At 37.1% G+C, this 21,519-nt stretch overlaps 1 protein-coding gene across 1 annotated transcript in view; it reads left to right on the top strand.

The window, feature by feature from the left end:
- CORIN (corin, serine peptidase) overlaps window positions 1–21,519 on the top strand; it is a 149,296-nt gene that overhangs the window by 105,741 nt on the left and 22,036 nt on the right. Inside the window, exons 12-16 of the mRNA XM_055701518.1 lie at window positions 4,118–4,263; window positions 6,799–6,906; window positions 11,380–11,493; window positions 13,735–13,845; window positions 15,471–15,600. Of these exons, the coding sequence (XP_055557493.1) occupies window positions 4,118–4,263; window positions 6,799–6,906; window positions 11,380–11,493; window positions 13,735–13,845; window positions 15,471–15,600 (609 nt within the window). The remainder of the gene's footprint in view (window positions 1–4,117; window positions 4,264–6,798; window positions 6,907–11,379; window positions 11,494–13,734; window positions 13,846–15,470; window positions 15,601–21,519) is intronic.

The following is a 21,519-nucleotide window of genomic DNA, read 5'->3' as shown; positions in this document are numbered from 1 at the left end:
GAACCATTCCTACGTGTCCTATCACTGGATACCAGGAAGAAGACATCAGCACATCCCTCTTCACTTCCTCTCCTCAGGAAGCTGTACAAAGCAATGAGGTTACCCCTCAGCCTCCTTTCTCCAAACTAGACAAGCCCAAAGTCCTTAGCTGCTCCTCACAGGACATTCCTTCCAGGTCTTTCACCAGCTTTGTTGCCCTCTGGACACATTTAAGGACCTTCACATCCTTCTTAAGTTGTGAGGTCAAGAACTGCACACAGTACTCAAAGTAAGGCTGCACCAACACTGAATATGGCAGGATAATCACTTCTTAACTGGCTGGTCATGCTGTGTTTGATGCACCCCAGGATGTGGTTTTCCTGCTTGGCTGCCAGGGCACACTGCTGGCTCATATTGAGCCTGCTGTTAATCAGCACCCCCAATCCCTTTCCGCAGGGCTGCTCTCCTAATTTATAGCTGTGCCTGGTGTTACTCCATCCTAGGTGCAGGATGTGGCATTTAGACTTGTTAAATTTCATCCCATTAATTATTGCCCAATGCTCCAATCTATCTAGATCCCTTTGCAAGGGCTTTTGTCCCTCAGGAGAGTCAACACCCCTTCCCAGTTCGGTATCATCGGCAAACTTGCTAACGGTGCATTCAGCTCTTGCATCCAGACCGTTAATAAATATATTGAACAGAACTGGCCCTAGAATTGAACCCTGAGGAGCACCACTGGTGACCAGACAACACGCAGCTGTAGCCCCATTCACTAGAAACCTTTGAGCTCTGCCCTTCAGCTAGTTCTTCACTCAGTGTGCCATGAACCCACTTACCCTGTGGCTGGACAACTTGTCTAGGAGGGTGCTGTGAACTTTATATGAGGCATTTTGCATTTCTGTGTGTATGATTAGAATTGCTCTACTATAAAGGGTATTTAAACATAAAACCAATTAATTTAATTTGGAACATAAGCATTTGTAATAGTTCCTTGCATTAGCGTATCACTTCATCTATGCAAAACCCTCTCTGAATACTGTTAAGGAAAACTGAGAATTTAATGCATGCTTACCTTTCTAAATTAGTGTGCCACATCGTTCTGAATTACAGACTAACTTAGGCTTCCTACTTGTCAGATTAACTTTTCTATCATCTTCATCAATTAACATCACTACACTTTTCAGGGTTAGGAGTCTGTTCAAAAGAGACCATGTTCTGTAAATCTCATGGCTTTGGTAGCAGTGGTTTTTGCAGGTTAGGAGAGCTAATAAACCTGGTCAGCAGGCAGAGCTCTTTGAACTGCTCTTTGACTGCTAGAGCCTTCTCATACTGTATTTCTGTCTCTTGGTATTGGGCCTATGCTAACAGTATTGATCGATTTACATCTACTGAGTTGAAAGAAAAGTGCCCTGAAAACTGCAATATATATCCTAAGATGTACCACGTGACATTGTTGACAAATAGATAACATTTCTTTGTCTAGTGATGTGCTGCTTAGTGCAAGTTAAAAGTGAGTCAGGGAAATTTACTAAGATATTGCTTTATTCTCACATAGGGACCTAATACAGAAGTTAGAATATTACATATGGGATAGCTGCCAAGTTATAGAGTGGTTTGTGCAAGCTCTTTTTCAGGCTTGCTTGTTTGAAAAGCAAGGGGGTTTTTTGTGTTGTTTCCTTTTTTTTATTATTTTTTAAAGAAAGCAGTACAATAAGTAAAAATTCGGCTAGCTTATTCAATGTAGAGGGACAAAAGTTAAATTATAGGCTCTTTGCTTCAGCAACTACATACCTAGTTAACAGATTTTAGGATGTATCACAAAACAGTTGAAGTCTTCAGGTTTAAGGTATTAAAGAGATGAAGAGGAACTTGCAGAAACTGTAGAACAAGTTAGTTTGAAGGGGACCTCTGGAAGTCATCCTGGTCCAACTTCTTGCTCAAAGCAGGGTAACATCACATTTAGATCAGATTGAATATACAACATAAATTTTTAAATCCTAGGATTCAAAGCTCTACTTTTATAACTGTTTTCATGTTTCACTCATGTTAGATCATAAATAGAGAATGGTTTTTATCAGGAAGGGTTACCTTGGAGGGTGCCACTGGGATCTGTAGTACTGCTTTATGGTTTTAGGAAGAATTTCAGACACAGATAGAACGTAAAAACATAAAAATCTTTTAGAAATGAAAACACATATAGGCTTATACCAATAAACTCTTGAGGTAATTGATAAATGTAGGGCAGAAAAAAAATTAAATACATTTGATATATCAATATAAATGTAAACCTACTTAAGTACAGTTTGAAGCTCCTAGAAGGCAGAATGGTATATTCTGAGAACAGAAACTATATTCTGAGAACCTGCTGCTGCCTTTGCGAAATAACTGCCCTCTTGTTCAAAGATGTCAGTGGTTAGTTGAGCTTAACAGGACATAGGTATTGTTTTACCTGTCTTCTCCTGTAAATATGAAATGGAGTTCAGCTAATGCAGTTTTTCAGTGTCAAGCTTTTCAAGCCAAAGTGCATGTTTCAACCATAATTTGCAAATTCATGCTATATTTCTGGATCTATTATAAAATATACTCATCAGAGTCATTGGGTTGTTTTTAATACTGCAACCTTGATCTGTTCTTTTCATTCTAGGTGGTATAACTAAACAATTTTAATTCTGCTCCCTCTGTATAAAACATCTGTCCCTGCTTTGCAAGGCTTTTCATCGTCTTTATGCTATTAGTTTGACTGTCATGCTTTATTTTTTAACTACTACGGTCTTCATGAAGTTTTGTTTAAAGTAAGGAACACACGTGAAGAGGTTGGTTTTTTTTGAGAGAACTGAACTTGCTGTTATTGAGGCTATTCATCTGATAAGGCATTGGTAATGTTAGTCCAGGTCTGGTGAAATAATCTTTGAAGCTAAATGTGTGCTGGGTTTCCACTGAGGACAAATGGATTTTCATAGATGAAGGACATATTTAATAAGCTCAGAAATTGTTTCCTTATAATTACAAACTGTCTTTGCAATGAATTGATTCTGCAAGGTGCTGAGCAGCTTCTGGAGATTCTGGGTCTCATAACATTCCAGTAAGTCTGTCAGTGTCCCTTATTTTGGGACCAGTAAATGCTTTCCTAGTCACAGTAGCCTATATTGACGTGGAGATTACACTATCTGTGTATTGAAGTAGTTTCCAGCTGACTTCGGTGTTGTTTCAAAACTGTGACAGATGTGTATGAGGAATAATCCTGGTCAAATCTCATGCCCTTTATGTGTTGGCATCGTTAGGCATACCATTACTGTATTTGAATTGGGAGAGTAAAGAGATATTTTAGTTAACTGCCAAATACACTTAACGTTCTTAAAAAAGTGCTAGATTGAATTCTGTTGTGAAAAATTACACATTTCTATGCTACATTTTTTTTTATTTTTACCTTGTATTTTTTTCTCCTACCAAGAAGGGGGAGATTTCTGTTTTGTGATGTGTACTCTTAACTGTTAACTTGTTAGATTGATTCATAGATAGTATCACAGGTAAGATTCGACTGAGAAGTAAATTGAGAAGTCTGTTACCAAGTATTCTGACACCCCAAATGTGAGACTTGGTATGGGAACGTGGGAAGGATTAAAAAAAAAAAAAAAAGTACTAATTACTCTTCCACTTTTCCTAGCAGTATTGCAATAGGGTCCCATATGCTCTGTGATTGACGCTACTTTGAAGATTATCTACATTTTAATTTTTTCACCACAGACTGATAAGTTAATGGCTTGCAGTAGCTTTTGGGAAGGGTCAGCTCTGGCCAAAGATTTGAGTGTGCAGAGAGCAAAGGACAGAAATAAATAAAAGATTCTCAATAAAAGGTTCCCTGCCATCCCTTACAGAAGAGAGAATGTTTGTAAGTAGTTATAACTGGCCATTATGTTATAACTCAGGTAATAGTGTGCATACAGTAACTTAAATAATGTTTCAACAATAGGAACATATCTTTTGTTATATTTGTATTTTTTCATGTAAAGAAATCTGATTAATGGAGTTTCCCTTGATCTTCATCTTTAATTTTGGCTAGGATTATTAACGTCCAGTAACTGGGAATTTCCAAGACTTTCACTCAGTTATTTTGTGCGATTCCACTTTATTTCCTCAGGACATTATGCGTACAGTCTAAGGAACACTGTGAGTCTGTGCTTGGGATTGTAGGTCTGCAGTGGCCAGAAGATACTGACTGCACTCAATTTCCAGATGAGAACTCAGACAACCAAACTTGTCTAACACCAGATGAAGATGTAGAAGGTAACTCCTACAAATACATATAACAGGAAATTAAAGATTTTGTTAGGTTCCCAAAGTCACTAATTTTTTCCCCCATACCTCCTCTTTAAATTGTAATATTTAAACTGCGGAAATTATTCCAAACTGGGTTTTAGGGAATTTGTATCCTTACAGTTTGCAGATAAGAGGAAGTTCTCATAAGAAATCTATTCAAAGTAAGGATCAGTTACCCTCAGTCTGTGAAAGTCAGTGTTTGAGATTTCTTGCTAACACTACACCTACTGCTTGCTTGTGTTTATACTTCACTTTTTTACCTATTTAGATGACATAATAATGCTTTTCTAATCAGGAGGCAGAATCTTGGCAATCTTAAAAAAGCAGAGCCTCACGACAGCTCTGGGAAAAATTCTGTAATGTTAGTGTCTTTGCCAGCTATTGTTTGCACATGGATTTTTGTCTGGGGAAAGTTTTGTAGAAAGTTGTGCCAAACCAGCTTCAGTAGCAACTGACAAATTTCAGTTTTAGAGTTCTGCCATAATACATTGTGAGTACAAACATGGAACAAAAGAATGAAATTGCCTTAAATGCTTTTAGATATTCTTTCGATGTATAGAAAAAAGTGCAGCTTATCCTGCTGCAGTGGTTATCAGATGTGAGATCTGTGAGGATTCTGACATACCTTTTGTTTTTCTTGCCAAAATGCCAGTAAAGTAGCTGGGAAAACAGTGAGATGGTGTGAGCTACAGTGCCTGCAATATATTGATCATGTCCAGTTCTCACTCTTCTGCTCACTTGCACGATGATGACTGTCTCTCCACAGCCACGATCTTGCTTAGAGAAAGCAATGAGCGAAAGCTAGTTAGCTTATAGTTCTTTTAGTGAAGATGTGTTGCTGTGAACGTAGTGAAGGAATCACAAGAAAAGTGAAGCGTCTGTAGTGGTTAGTACTATTTCTTCAAGAAAAGACCATGTGCACGTATCACTGTGAGGATTTTATAAGTATGTGTGGTATCACAGTAATTAAATCCTCTGTTGTGGGACTCTTGAGAGACAAGGAGATAATTTCCCTCTACAGCAGTAGGCTGGTGGAAATGAATTATTCATTATTACACAGCACTGTGTAGGAAAGGAAAAGTAAGATTTTAGTACAACAAGGTGACTTAGAGAAAAATAATCTGATTTAATTTTCTCAGGTGTCAAATGTCTTTTAACCTTCCTCCCTGTGTTATTAGATCATTTGGCTTTGAAATGTAGCATAGAATGATCGTATTTTAAATATACTACTGCATACAGGACTATAGTGTTCCATTTCTAGAGATAAATTATGTTCACTTATAAAACTATAATCTAAAAATATTCTCACTGTAATTAGAGGGACTCTGCCTAGTAAGCTGATTCACTGCTTATTGATCATCTTAGCATTGAAATAGATATTCCTGGGAAATCAGTGAAAAAGAAGGGAGGGTTAGTATCCTTTTAGAAAAATTGTAACTGATTAAGAGTCTTGTCAGAGGTGTTTTGGATTCATTTACTGCTAGAATTTTAAGTTGATTCAGTGCCTGGTTTCTGCTGACTACCAATGTTGGTTAGAAAGTCTTTCCTGGGAGTTTAAAATCTTATATAAATATTTCTGGGGAAAAAATGTTAGAAAAGAAATTAAATTTCTAGGAGCATTTAAAATGTTCATAATTACAAAATATAGGTGATTTTCCAACTTAAGCTGTAATTGACAGAGTAATTACAATGCGTTGAATTGCTTAAGTTCTCTTTGAGTCAGTGCTGAATCCAAGAAGACTGCTGGCCAAGACAGTATGCATTGTGAACTGCGTTGTTTTCGTAATGAGTTATTCTTGAGTGTTGGTAGAATTTTGTTTTCTAAGGCTTCCATGTTCATTGATGGTATCTTTTGTACTGCATGGTATTAAACATCTGAGAGATTTTGCAGGAAGGAAAAAACCCTACAACAGCAATGTATGATGGAGGTTGTACATCAAACTCAGCAACATGTACAGTATGAAAAAATGGGTGGGTTTTTCAAAACCATCTAAATAAAGCCTTCTCAAAATGGTACTCTGTAAGATGAAGCAGAAGCGATGTAAGGGGTAATTTGTTGACATTTATGGGTGGTTTAATCAATTCAAATAGCCACACAATTGCCCAAATATATATATTTTTTTTTTATCCTGGGGATCTTATACTCACTTCAGCACATCAGATGAGCTGTTTCTGCTTCACACAACACCACAACAGTGAGAAAAGGAGCTAGAAAAGCAATGCTCACAATACAAACATTGTATGGCAGTTACTTGGCAAAGGTTTAAAATTTGACAAGGGGTGGCATGTGAGGGGAGAGCTCTGGAAAATATTGCTTCACCCCGTTCACAGCTAATTGTTAAGAGTCTTACCTCCTACATAGTTCCAGTTCAGTATCACACAAGCTTTCTATTCCTGTCATTTACCCTTATGAATCAGTCACAGTGATAAATAAGTATCCATGTGATGATTAAGCTTGCAGCTTATGGAGTCTTGTTTCTCCCTGTTCCTTGTCATTGACAGAATGCTCACCCAGTCACTTCAAGTGCCGTTCTGGGAGGTGTGTCCTGGCATCTCGAAGATGTGATGGTCAAGCTGACTGTGAGGATGATAGTGATGAAGAGAGCTGTGGTAAATAAGATCAATGAGTTGAATCTTTTGAATGGAGAGTAGTTGAAACATTAGAAAAGGACTTTTGTCTTTTCTTCAGTTACTCAAACCATAACCTGACAGTTCAGAAGATAAGCCCCTTTTCTGTAGGAAAAATGTTTGAAAGGTTTTTTTTTTAAGACTAGCAGCAGTAAAAATACTTGAGCAAGCATCCTTCTTGGTTTATGTCAATGCAATTTATGATATAATTTAGATTCTGCTAACTGTATTCCAGGATGTTTGGGTATTTCTTTAGTAATCAAGATAAAAAATGCTGCAGATACAATTCGTTTGATATTGCTGGAGGTTCTACTGAGCTGAAATGTGACTTCCTGGAAGTTTAAATCTTGAATTCGTAAACATAGTTTTAAATTCATACATGGTCATGTTTTCATTAGGATGTATTTACAAAAGATCTGTGTTGCTAAAGTGGACTCTATATTGCAAGGGTCAAGAATTACACATTTTTCCAGACTGGTCAGCCTCAAACTGTAGGTACAAGCATAAAGTGGTAACCACAAATTTTATTCTCCAGTATATTTCTGTGTTTACTTATGGTAAAGATGCTTTTGACTTTTAACTTAAGGGGATGTATTGAACTTAAGAACAACCAACAAATCTCTTGGTCACTACTTATCCTTGTGTGCTCTGGCAGGAGAATTTTGAGAAGGGAGTTTATACTATGTTTATACTATTTCTTTACATGACTAAGGTGTAGCCTCCATAGAGTTCTGCATGCTGGCCTGGCATCCCTCAGGGCAAAGAGAATAATTATAAATCACTGAAGATTTAAAGAAGAGGTGTGAATATGAGTAAAGGATTGGAAAACATTCCAGCAGAGTAGGGCTAAGGTGCACAACTTGGTTTTTTAACAGAGAGCAGGTTAAGATGGAAGCACAGTTTGTGTGAGCAACAATCTGTAGCAATAAAAGTCTTTCTACTCAGCTGCACAAAAATAAAATAAGATCCAACACCTGAAAGTTGAAGTAAGGCTAAAATTCAAGCTTGCCAGCTGTATAAAATGCTTCTTTTTTAAGAGTAGGTTGTTTTAATGACTGGAGTGGCCAAGGGATTATTTGTCACTAAGGCACGATATATTCTCAATCTCTGTGAGTTTTCAAATCATGCTTGTATTCTCTTTCCTCTTTCTGTCCTGTTCCCCTCCCCTTGCAAAAAGAAACCAAAAAGAAAAGAAAGGTATACTCACTGAAACAGGATTTAATACTAGGTCATTCTCCTGTTTGGATTATAAAGGAAAGGCAGAGCTGCTGATTACAGTGACCCTTTCAGAGTTTGTCATCGCTTTACCTTTGAATCAATTGTCTTAGTTGTCCTCCCTGCCAAATATTCTTTGTTGCCACCTGTTCTTAACTCCTTAGAACACTAATTGCTATGGGTCTTTTAGGATAATTTTATTCTCCTAGACATTAACATATGAAATATTATGCTAATATGTAACATTCATTTCTTGAGTGGATCTCTCTCTGTCTCTATAGTCTAGACAGAATGTCACTAGCAATCAGCAGAATTCTTATCAGTTTCTATAAATATGGAAGACACTATCTGGTAGGAAATTACCGCTGTCAGAGTGACATTAGATTGACCAGGGGTAATACTGTTAGTGAAGAACAGACAGTCCTTGTAAAGCTCCGTAAGCAACTGCCCTGACTCATTCATATTCCATGTGTGCAGGACAAAATCAAAACTTAATGATCTTTCCATGTGTAAATGGCTACCTCACATTTTATTAGATTATCCTTTGAAATTGTTTTTATACCATTAAAAAACAGTCAGCATTTAAATTTAAAACCTTGTATTTTGAAGTGCCTTAAATGACAGGCATGGAACTTCACAGTGCAGGGAGAAAGGCCGGAAAAGACTAACTACAGCTTTTGGATGCTTAAGCTACTCTAGCCAAAAATATAAGGTAGAACAGTCCAAAAGGGACTAAGGTATACTCTACTTATGCAGAGTAGAGCTGTATTCAGCACCCACTGTCTCCTCCTCCTAGTAATCCCTGACATACTTTATTTGTGAGAGAAAATTATAACATTTCATCTTTGTAAGGGTAAATATCACCCGTGTAATTGCAGTGAAATCGTAAGGCTTTAGTGCCATTTAAACTAGGATTCAGGGAGAAAATCTGACCCAGATTTCTGAATGTGAGACTTCTGAGTGCATTTCAGGAAAGTGTGAGGAAGATAATTTCTGAAAATTATTATGATGATAGACATTGAGAGAGTTTGTGGTATTAAATATGCTTGATTGTAATTGATCATATTAATTTACTGGGTGCTGAACAATGCCTTTGGCAGAGAGCAGAAGAGGGTCCTAGAAGAGTACTAAAGAAACTGAGGACATTACATTCAAAACCAAAATTGTCCTTCACTGTTTTCTGCAATCTGAGTTCTGACTGTAGTATTTTAGTTGAGAGAAAAGTGTGGTGACCTTAATGTTAATGACTTAGTAATAATTGCATGGAGAATATACATGTGAACAACAAATGGAACAACTTGCTTCATATTTTGAAGAATAATGAAGGTAAGATCATATGTGAGTCCCTCTCTTGCCAAAACATATGTTTGAAATGGGAGTAAATTAAATACGGACAAGTTCTCCTACCTCCATTTTCACTTCCATGTCATTTTCATCAAATTAAAAATGTATGTCACAAAAATTTTTAGAGAAGAAATATAAATACACCAAATGGTAGATGGCTTCTACCAACAAAATAGTGTATTTGAACACTGAATTCAGTAAGTAGTGCATTTTTCATAGGGAATTGTCTCTATATTTGCCAATGTTGTACTGAAAGATAAATTTTGGAGAGTCATGGTACACTTCTCAGTGTAACACTATAATGTGTGATGAAGGGGAAAAGCAAACGTAATTACCTGTAAACACTCTACTAAAAAATTGCAAGGTTCATAAATCGTATTTTTTAAGCTTTTTTAATTTTATTTTCTTATTAAGTTCCTAACAAATGACTGACATTATTTGTTCTTTATTAAAAGTAAAGGTTTTGTTTGGTTTCAATTAATTTTTCATTAATAGTTATCACAAATACTGTCAAGGAGGAGACCTGGAAAATAGTGATACCCAGGAAAGTTCTTTGATCACATGGAATTAGTTTCACAGGTTGAAGCCTGTTTATTTCTCTAGGCTGTAACATTTATTTACATGGCTTTTTGAATCTAAACAAAATTAAGTGCTCCACATATCTGTTTACAGTTAAAATGTGAGTAGGTTTTTCCAGTAATCACATGAGCTAGTAGTGATTCTCTGGTTCATGTTTGTAAAATACTGGCTTCTGGAATAACATTTCTTAGAAACAGTGTATCTGCTTAGCAATTTAGTGCTGATATGCTGCTGTAGTTCCAGGCCCAGGAGAACAGAGCTGCTGCTTCAAGGGCAGTGGGTTCATACCTCAGTTATTTGCATGTGGGGACAAGCAGGGCTGTCACCTGAACTTGAGCTTGGATTAAAGTGAAAACTAGTATTACCATCTACAGAACAGGCCAAACAAGGCAATCAAACCACCTGTTCTAGTCAGGAAAACACATTGGTTTTATGGCTTCCTATCAAACCAGAGTATCAGATGTGCAGGTCATCAGTATGTCAGAGTATTTAAACTGGTATCACAGTGCAGTGCTTTATTAGTTGATGGAAATAAATAGTGAAATAAAACAAGAGCAAACACTTTTCTAAAATGTACCTTGAGCCATTCTTAATTTGCTGTAGCTGACTAACAGGAAATTTACTGTCAAAGCACTTTAACACGGTTTTTTAAGTATTCCTCTTGAAATCAGAGAGGCTGGTTAGCAGGACTTTGAAGAGACAAGAATGCAGTGTTTTCTCTGTGTAATAAATGAACCCTCCGAAAGATTCATACAACACTGGGTCTTTCTCATTTTTTCAATCTGGTTTTGTCTCAGATCATGGAACCAGGAAAAGTGTTTGTGGTCAATGCTTAACAGCATCCCTCCACCTTTCATTGTAATCTGTATTAGATTCTGTATCAGTCCTGCCAGAAAAAAACCCTATTTCTACACCATTTCATGGAGATTCCATGCTGTCATAGGATTTGCTTTTGAAAAACCAAAGGATTAGAAAAGTTTATATATTACTAGAAAATGTTTCAAGAGTAGTGCTGCATGGGTTTTCAGCTAGTTGAGCTGATACCTAAACTATTACTTATAGATATATGTAGCATAATACAGGTTATTATTTTAAAAACACTGAAGTATTATGAAGCAATATATATTTTATGTCCATTTCTCAAGTGTGCGCTGTGACAATCTTATTTCCATTTCTTCATTAGCAACTATTCTTGGTACCTTTTAAAATTTAAATTGCAAGTGAAAATATTTTGGATGTTTCAGGATTAAGGAAGAAGAAAACAGTTGATTTGATATTGCATGCTTGTGTTTCAAAACTGTGCTTCTCTGCCTCCAGGTTGTAGAGAAAGGGGTCTTTGGGAATGTCCTTTGAAGAAGCTGTGCATCAAACACACTATGATCTGTGATGGTTTCCCTGACTGCCCTGACATGATGGATGAAAAGAACTGCTGTAAGTGCTTATGCCGTTTGTTAGTCCCATGAGGGGCTGATCACATTTTGGGGATCTCGGGGTGAAAAATAAATGAAAGAAAAAAAGGTTTTCTACAACAGAAAGGCTTAGTCATTCCCTCAGTTTCCTTTTCAGTTTTTATATGGCACTGATCTTTCCTCATCTTGTGTCCTCTGTTGTTCACATCCTTGGATCTTTGCTGTCTCCTTGGTCACACCAGCCCTCTCTCCCTCCTTCTTGTGTCTTCATGCTTCTTTTCTTTATTCCTCTTAGCTCCTTGCCTCCTTTTCCCAACTTTTCTCAACTTCTTTCTGTATAGGTATAGCTGCTCACTGCTCTTTTTTTCTTGATTTCCACTTGATTTTCCCTCTGATCTGTTCTTCAGTAAATTTCATACGTCTCCCTGCTTTATTTGATTTCTCTTCTGCTTGACATTTCTTAGATTCTGTCTCCCCACTGGCCTCCACAGGCTGCTTCTACAGTCCAAACTGTATCAGAGATGCAAAGCTTAGCATGGTACTCTGACGGTATGGGCATACTGCCTATATGCACACTGTAAGTTGTCTCAGAGTGCTGACAGTGTGCAATAGGCCCCTGGTCCCCTGCGGGAGCTGCCCTGTGTGTTCTTTTTCAACTGTGCAGCTGACTGGCTGGATGGGAGGAAGTGGAACACCTGCAAACAGCAGCTGCTTTGCAGGCTCCCACCCTGCATGAGAAGCTGGGAGTGGGTGCCGTGAGATGTAAGCTTCACTTGCATGAATATATTAGTGGTACACTGAATTCTCTTCTTCTGAGAAAACCTGGAGGGGGGACATGTCCCTAAGACAAGGAACTAGAAAAGATATACAGGGTGACACTCAGCCTGCAGAAGAAAGAGATGCTTGGTAAACTTGGTTGAAAGCTGAAATTTTAGTTCTCGGGGCAATCCTGGTATTTCAGCATTTTTTGCTGGGACCATAGGATATAGTTCTACAATTTAAAAAAAGTTACTCCTGAGTCTCTGGAGTTGTGTTGGCAGGGACAGGAGGTGTGCTATGTGGAACATATGAATACATTTGCCAAAATGATTGGCATCCTGCTTATATCACTAGATCTAACTTTGTTTCTTCTTGGGAAGAGTCAGCCCACAGAATGTTTCTTATTCTGCTTTTCCTTGTGAAGGTTATACCATTTGACTTCCAAGTGGTCTGTGTGCTGTAATCTAAAAAAAAGGAAGGTGCCATTAAAGGTATTTGCTCATGATCACATCTTAAGATCATGGCAGAGAAAAGATTGAGGGCTTGAGTTAAGCTCGTCTATAGTTATCAGACTGTATTTCCTCTTTACATTCCAAAATGGCAGCAAAGCTTTCCCAGCAGAGGGCTTCCAGCTTCCCTGGAAGGCAGAGTTAGAGAGCTTTTTCTAGTGTTGCACACTTTATTCCGGAGCCAGAAAGATCACTTACGTCAGAGTAGACAGCACTGACTGCTCTATCTCTATGGTTTTCACCGTGGAGTACGTTTTTTGCACTAGTGTTGCAAATAAATGCTTGGGTTCAGTCAAACAGCCAAACATAGGCAAAACTGAATGCAGCTTCCTTCCACGCATTATCTCCCTCTCTGCTGTCCTGCAGCTCTCAAAATTCCCTAATGATGGGGTTTATAGAAGCTGGAATAAAAGTGTGTTAGTGAGGGGGGTACTGTAATGCTACATGCCTGCCTTTTTGGAGGGGGTTTGATATGACTGTGGGAAAGCTAAAAGTCGGTTTCAAATGGAAGCTTTTGTGATTCCTGCACTGGACAGAGATTCAGGAAATCCTGTGAAACTAACTGTGAAGTGGAGCATGTTTATCTGTAAATCAGTTCCCCATCTCTAAAGTGGAAATAAACATAATTCCATGATTTTAAGTAGCAAAGGAATATCCAAAAGTGAATATAGAATTGCTGTGTATGAAAGTAAATATGTATGCATTACAATAAAATATTTTTTTCAGGTTTCATATGACAAGCCCACAAACAGATCTTGCACTTTCCAGACCCCCCTCCTTCCCTTTGAGTTGTGATTGCCTCTGCTACTGCATGACAGAGACCACCTTCAGCCTCAGTGATGTCCATCCTGAATTTTGTTGTAAATCTGTTTCGCTTTCTATCTCCATAAATCTGATCTATGCCGGCCTTCACCCTCCTCCATTTCTTCACTCTCAATGTGAACTTCACATTCATCGTTTCTTTCTCAGAGTGAAACATGTTTTTGTCCTTGCAGCATTTTGTGAAGAGAGTGAACTTGAATGTGCCAATCATGAATGTGTGCCACGTGAGCTCTGGTGTGATGGGCAAGCAGACTGCAGTGACAGCTCAGATGAATGGGACTGTGGTAAGTTTCCACCATGGTGCATGCTGCCTGGAAGTGATGTTTGGGTGATGGTAGTAGTCACTGGTGGTTTGATGTAGAATACAATTGTCATGACGGAGAGATGCTCCCTTTCTTACTAAAGGGAGGCTGGGTTGTGGCTGGGAAAGCATGCAAGAAAGTGGGCAAAAGAGAAAGGAAAGGCTCGGTGTGCAGTGTCATAGTGCAAAGATACAGGAAAAGTGACAAGGAACTTCTAAAATATGTAGATGGTGCGTAAAGTGTTGCGGATAGAAGAGAGAGGATAGGAAGACATTCAGATGTAGAATTCACTTGAGCAAAGCTTCTAAGCCCTGATTCTGTACTTGTGAAAATCAGTGTGAAACTCCCATTGACTACAATGCTGCAGGTTCAGAGCTTGTGAGAATATGATGGTCCTACTAGGTCCCCTTTGCACTGGCGAAAGACCTGCAGAACGATGTAACCTGCTATTACTATCTGTATTCAGATTAGGATTCATGGTTTTGTGTGATGTTAAAGTAAAACTCTCCAAGAATTATTCTTTAAATAAAAATGAAGGTGGATTTAAAAAAATTGAACTGAAAAGAAGCAAGTTGGAAAGTGGTAGTATGTCCTCTGAGATTTCACTGAGTTAGCATGTATTTCTATACATGACAGTAGTTTATATTACTAAGTTTTGAGATGCTTCTGTATTTTTAAATACAGAAAAAAGGTGTACCGTGGCTTACAGAAGCAAGTATTTTGTATTCACGTTGAAGTAGATTGTGTAAATATTAAAATATGTTTAACATTGTATGAACATTAATAAACAACAGCATTTAATAAAGCATATGCAACAGAGAAGAATTGTTCTAGAAATGCATATCTGAAAAGGGGTATTCTGGGATTAATACATACCTTTCTTGTGGGAGAAAAGCAAAAGCACCTTCAGCACATAGGAAAAATGCGTCATTACTGGCTATGTTAAGATTAGTACTATCAAAGTCAGGAATAGTTTAACTAAAACCAGTATGTATTTGGGGAAGAAATGCACACAACCCAACATCTTTTAAGGGACCCTAGAAAGGCAGGGACGTAAATTTTCATTTTGGGCCATTTTGCGAAGCTTTTGGTGTGTAATAAAACTAGTTCACACACAGTTATGCATGGGTTAAGAGAGGAGCAATATGATCTTTCTTGTAAACAGTAGTTGTTTTTCTCTAATCACACCCACCTATTGTTATGACAGGAACAGTGCATATTACTGAGACAAATGATGGTATCACTTATGTCAAGCAGCATTCATCCCACAAATTATTTCAGTGATTTCAGTTGGACTGTTTGTGGGGTAAAATATCATTTAACAATATTAAAGCTATCAGAAACCCATGTGAACCTGTGCTGGTGAGTCATGAGTGTTCTGGTTTATTCTAATCCTCAAGATGCCTTTGTTGGTTAGTGTCTCATGCACATCAATGTTAGCAAGGTTCTGGTACCCATGATTGCCTTGGTTTTGAATTACATGGCTATCGAGCATATCAAATCAGCAAAAGTGCCAGCATCTTGAAAAACTTGTAAATGTATGTCATCAGTATGACATTTATAAAACTGTGAAATAATAGTGAAGTTGTTGTTCTTTTTCTTTGCAGTTACCCTGTCTAAAAACATGAATTCCTTGATGTTCCTGACCATTCACAGGTCAGCTGCTGATAACCATGTTTGTGCTGATGAGTGGCAAGAGAATTTAAGCCAACTGGCCTGCAATCAGATGGGTTTAGGGTAAGGTCAGTAGTTTGTAGCGTTGACGAATTTCGTAGGACAATTGGAGTGCTGGAGTTAGATGTGAATGATTGTTGATCACTGCAATGTTGGATTTAGTATGGAAATGGTTCATAGAGAAAAGAGGTAATTAAATTTTGTGAACTATAGCAGGAGCAACAGCTCACTAAAATTGAGGCCCTTTCACCACTGTATAAACGTTACATGATTGTTATTAAAAGTGTGTGTTGAAAAGATAACGATGTATTGCCAAGCCTTAATCTTTGAACTTGCAGTAATTGCTGAGGCTCAGAATTGTTTGGCAATGTGATAGTCTGTTCTTCCTAAAGAATTAAAGCAGAGTTGTCTTACAAAACACAGGAAAATTTCTCTGCGTTCATTTGCATTCTGCAATAAGTACTGTGAGCTAGGCAAACATACATATATATAACTTGGGTATCTCTGACTAATAATTGTTAAAGATAGAGCTTTGTGTGTGAAACTTAGGAAAAACCATAGCCTCTATGCATCTTTCTTACTGCACTAAAGTGGTAGCTGCTTTATGGAATAGTTGATGCAATCTATAACTGTTGGATAAAATGCAAGTTCATCTGCTCTGATATCCAAAGCTGTCTCCTACTAGGAAAAGACAAACCTGGGGGTATAGAAGGGTATCTTTTGTCAGTGTCTGATGCCCAGACTGGATTAAGAAGTGTGTTTTCTGCCTGCCTTTTACCACCACATATACAGACATGCAATCTTGTTCTTTGTACTTTTCTTAAAAAACACAGTTTATAGTGCCTGCACTTAACCTCCTCTGTATTGCCTTGCACTGCGTGGATGCTTTACATCAGTTCCAACAGATGCCCTGAATCCAGGACCTCCCATGCTGAATGGACTGTCTGCCATTCTAACACACAATTCTGTACTCCTCTAGCTAGTTTACTATATCTAAAAAACATTGGCAGTATCTTAATGCTTTAACTTTATATAACATCCTAATAAGCTTTAACTCCTTTGATTCCTTACAAAATAGCTATTGTTTTTACAACTACTTTGTTGTCTAAGAAAAAAACAATGGTCTTAACATTATGAATGTTTTCCTTCTTAATATTTCAATCTCCTAGTCCTAACAAAATTTGCTTAACCTTCTAATGATGCTTGCTGCTAGGAAAATGGAAAAGGTTATAAATTATCGCAAGAACTCAGATTCCTTCCTTTTTTTCAGAGGTGTGCCTAGACTGAAATTAGCACAAGTAGAAACTTTTACCTTCCTCTTTCTTCACTGACGCTTGCTAACAGATGTCATCAATCCTATCACTTATAAGAAATGTATGAGACACAAATAATTCTTAAATCTTGCAAATCCATTTTCTAACAGGGGAAGATATTCTACAAATCAATTTTTCTGCAGATTCTCTCTTGTAGTGACAGGTGACTGTGTGAAGGGCAGAGGAAAATTCCAGTTCAAATCTGAAGTCTGCAACTTCAGTCTGACTCTAATACTAATTTCTGATTCTTCCTGGCAGTTCTTCAGAAAACCAGAGTAGTGTTTGTCTTTCCTTTCTTAATGCCTGATTTTGTCAGTCACCTGACGCTTGATTTCCTTAGCTATTCTCCAAGTTTTTGTAAAGTGGCGATGCCAAAAATACCATAAATAAGCTTTGAAGAAGATCTGTAAGAATAAAAAAGATTATAATGCATTCACCAGAACTAACTTTGAAAAGGTGTAATAGGAGTTGATATAATTATCTAATTCTTTTGTTAGCATTGCATAGGTGTTCAGTGAAAATGTCACAGAGGTTAACTTTTCTATATGGTGGAGGATTGAATGATGAATTGGAGTTTCACACCACTGTGAAATCTCATCTAAAGCCATGAACTTCATCTGTTGGCAATTATGTCCTGCATACATTATTTTTTTGATTTATGATAGCAAGAAAGTCTGAATTTGAGATTTATAACACTGGTGTATTTAATAGGCTATTTCCAGTCACCGCTGAGGGAACAGGTAAATTAGACTGTAATTAGACTTGTTCCTTAGACTGAAAAAAAATCCCTTTTTATCCTTTTTTTTTTTTCTTTATTAATAAATATAATGTATGTTAAGCAGTGCTTTTCTTCAGGTATTCCCAATGGGAAATACTTCATTTTACTTCTTCAGAAAATGAACGCTGGGACTATAGAAATTCTGTCCATATTATAGCACCATGCAGAACCCCCCAGTTTTGTGGCTATGCAGATTTCTTTAGTAATGACTTATGATGATACTTGATTTTGATTTAATAGTTCTCTTGTTTATTCTTAGAGAAAAACAGTGCATGTGAGATGTCAGAGTTGAGAATTCTTAATACCTTAGACCATGAATTACAATGAATGGTAGCATATGGTATTTTTATTTTCTGTAAAGCTCTGCAAACTGTTTTTCATAACTGTATGTGGTGGTTTCCCAAATGACAACTCCCAGTTGTTATATAATGTGAGAATGTCTAAAATATGAAAGCAATGTCTAACAGCTTGTAGATATTTTTAATTCTTCAGCCTAAATTAATCTAAAAAAAAATTAGATAATTAAAGATAATTAAATGACAGGGGTTAAAGTTAGGTTAATTTAGCTGATAGTGGCAACACATTTTATAGAATATCAGTCTGTTTATAAGCATTGCATCTGAAGCAACGTTAAAGTTAATAGTATTCTGCCTATTGCACAAAATCTGAGCTATTTTCCTGACTGCTGGCCAATTCTAATTCCACATATTATGTGTTTCAACAGTTTTTCACAGCACAGTACACACAATGTGGTGTGTGATGCATGATGATCACAGAAAACTCTGCAAGTTCCAAGCAGTGTCTGAAAGGCTTTGGGCTAATGGTGGCTGTTGCTCAAGTTCTGCAGTGTGTGTTCTTAGCAGTTCTTATGCTAAGAACACACACTTTTTCCTCTAGTGCAAAAAGTAGTAGTAGCAGTGTGTTCTATTAAATCTTTAGAGGATCTAGCAAAATAGAAAATTCTTCAGATTACATTTATTTTTTTAAGAAGAGCAGCAAATTATCAAATACAATTTACTGAAAATAACATTACAAGCTGTGGTAGATTTGGAAAACTATTTCAGTAATTTTGAGCAACTGTAAAACTGTTAAAATATGTAGATTTTAATCAGTGCATTAGAGTTGTATTAGATTCAGTCTGATAGATTTTGTCTCATCTTTCATGTATAAATGCACTTCAAAATTATTGGAATAAGACTTTTTCTGAAGAAATTTCAACCTAGTATTTCCTTGCAAATTGTGATGATTGCTTCAAGTAGTCATTAAGCATACTGTCACTTAGCTCATATAGCACTTTCTAGCTCCGTGATTGGATAGTTTTCTTTCTTTAAGTCAAAGGTAATTGTTGTTAGTGATTTAATAACTCAAACAACCTTGGAGCTGTCTGAATGTGCTCCTGGGCAACTGGCTGTAGGTGACCCTGCTTGACCAAGAGGCGTTGGACCAGATGACCTTCAGAGGTCCCTTCCAACATCAACTATTCTGTGACTGACTAAGAGAAATAGAAAGATACATGAATACTGCCAACCAAAGAATTGGTTTTTATTCTAATGGTTGATCATAAATCCTTTTTCAAACTACTTTGTCACAGCTTGTACAAATGGCATTACAAAACCCAGGTTTTTTTTCCCTAGGGGCTTCCAAATCAAATTTACTCAATTTAACACTAAACGGATATTAAAACTGTCAGTCCTGAAAATTCATTCTGGAATCTGCAGGTTGAATTGTTTTTTCTAGCTAATGTGTTATTACCAGTAGAACTATGGCAACATTTCTTAGTGAATAATAATTCTGTAAAGAGCAATGTTTAACAAAAATAACAGTGAATTCCATTCAAATTCAGTGAATAGTTTTAGTGGGGGAAAAAAGGTTGAGAAGGCGAGTTACTTTGTTTCAACTTTTTAAAATGAAACACTTAAAATTTGATTTCAAAACAATATTTTTCTCTGAAATGTGTCCAACTTTTTAAAACTAAAAGCTAATTAACCTTAAATGAAGGCCTTTACATTTAATTTGAAGCTGAATTAAGACTTCCAGGTAAGGAAATAATATATTTCTTTATTTGAATTTTTAAATTTAGATGGCCCCAAATGGTCTTTTTTAAGTTTAGCTACAAAAATCATACTTTATGAATTCTGTAACTTACAGAGACTCAAATGACAGTGTGTCAAGGCTCAACCCCAGCCAGCAACTAAGCCCAATGCAGCCACTTGCTCACTCACTCCCCAGTGGGATGGGTGAGAGAATCAAAAGAGTAGAAGTGAGAAAACTCATGGGTTGAGGTAAAGAACAGTAGGTAAAATAAAAGCCGTGTGTACAAGCAAAGCAAACCAAGGAATTTATTCACTGCCTCCCATGGGCAGGCAGGTGTTCAGCCATCTCCAGGAAGGCAGGGCTCCATCATGTGTAATGGTTACTTGGGAAGACAAACGCCATCACTCTGAACATCCTCGGCTTCTTCCCCCAGCTTTGTATGCTGAGCAATGGCATCATATGGTATGGAATGTCCCTTTGATCAGCTGGGGTCAGCTGTCCCGGCTGTGCCCCCTCCCAGCTCCTTGTGCCCCCCCAGCCTGCTCGCTGCTGGGCTGGGGTGAGGGGCAGAAAGCCCTCGGCTCTGTGTCAGCACCGCTCTGCAGTAGCGAAAACATCCCTGTGTTATTGGCACTGTTAATGGCACAAATCCAAAATGTAGCCCCTTACCAGGTACTATGAAGAAAATTAAATCTATCCCAGCCAAAACCAGCACACAGAGAAAAAGCAAGCAAGTTAACATTTTTTTTTTTTTTTCAGCATAATTACATGTTATCCCATTCTTGATATGGTTGAGTAGTTTATCAGTTAGGACATAAGACTATAGGCATTTTGAAACCTGGAAATATCACAGTGATTACCTACCTTCCACCAAAAATTTTAATTATGTAATCATACATGCTTTACTTTTCTGTCAATGCTGTGAATCTTTTTAATTTCCCCTTTCTATGTCTCCATTATGTTTTTACATCAAAATTTCAGATTCCTCTGATTTCAGTGTTGTTAAAATCAAGCTTTTGATTTTTTTATTCCATAGTCTATGGAACAGCCATAGCTTTATAAAATTCTACTCAAGACCAAGAAACATCCTAACCAGTAAGTACAGACATGAAACAGATGCTGTTCCAGCTCTAAAATAGGCCTAATTTGTTTTATATTAGTGCCCATACACACGTTATTACCTTCTGGCATAACACAAGGCTTCCTTTTTCAAGCCTGGTGTCACATGAGGCTTAAAATAATTGAAATATAGAAGCTGAACAGAAAAATGTTATGTTACTTTGAAGGGAGAAAGAATCCAGTTTACGGATTATACTTTATCCTAAACTTGCAATTTAATACATTTGAGAGAGTTTTCCAGAGTGGAATAGGGAGAATGAGGTATAAAAAACATTGCTGTAAAGAAGTAACCCAGATTTATCACTTTTCATGATGAACAGAATATTAACTTTGTAATGTAAAATTAGCCCTTGCCTTCTATTTTTTTTATTATGATTTAGTATCCAAGTCATAATGTTCCTTGTGTTTCGCTATAAACTATACTATAAACTTTGGTTGTTGTGCACAGCAATCAGCAGGTAGCAGGCTAGAGTGCTTTGAAAACTATTTCTGTAATATTTCCATTGTAAAACTTTTGTAATTAAATTACCCTAAACATTACTTTTCCCCATTGCGAGCGCTTTTGTAATGTGGAAGGCAGACTGGGTTTTATTTTCCTTTTTAATTCAAAGAATCCCTCTCTTAAACATACATAAGGGAATTCATAGCTTGAAATTAAATGTATTAAAGGAATATTCTAATTTTTAGGTTGAAATTTGAAAAACGAGTAAATTCTAATTTAAAATTTCCCACTCACTA

The sequence above is a fragment of the Falco cherrug genome, chromosome 1, assembly GCF_023634085.1.
Source record: "Falco cherrug isolate bFalChe1 chromosome 1, bFalChe1.pri, whole genome shotgun sequence".
In the NCBI taxonomy this organism is placed as follows: domain Eukaryota; kingdom Metazoa; phylum Chordata; class Aves; order Falconiformes; family Falconidae; genus Falco; species Falco cherrug.
Note: the sequence above shows the minus strand (reverse complement) of the source record. Positions and strands in the feature narration are given on the sequence as shown.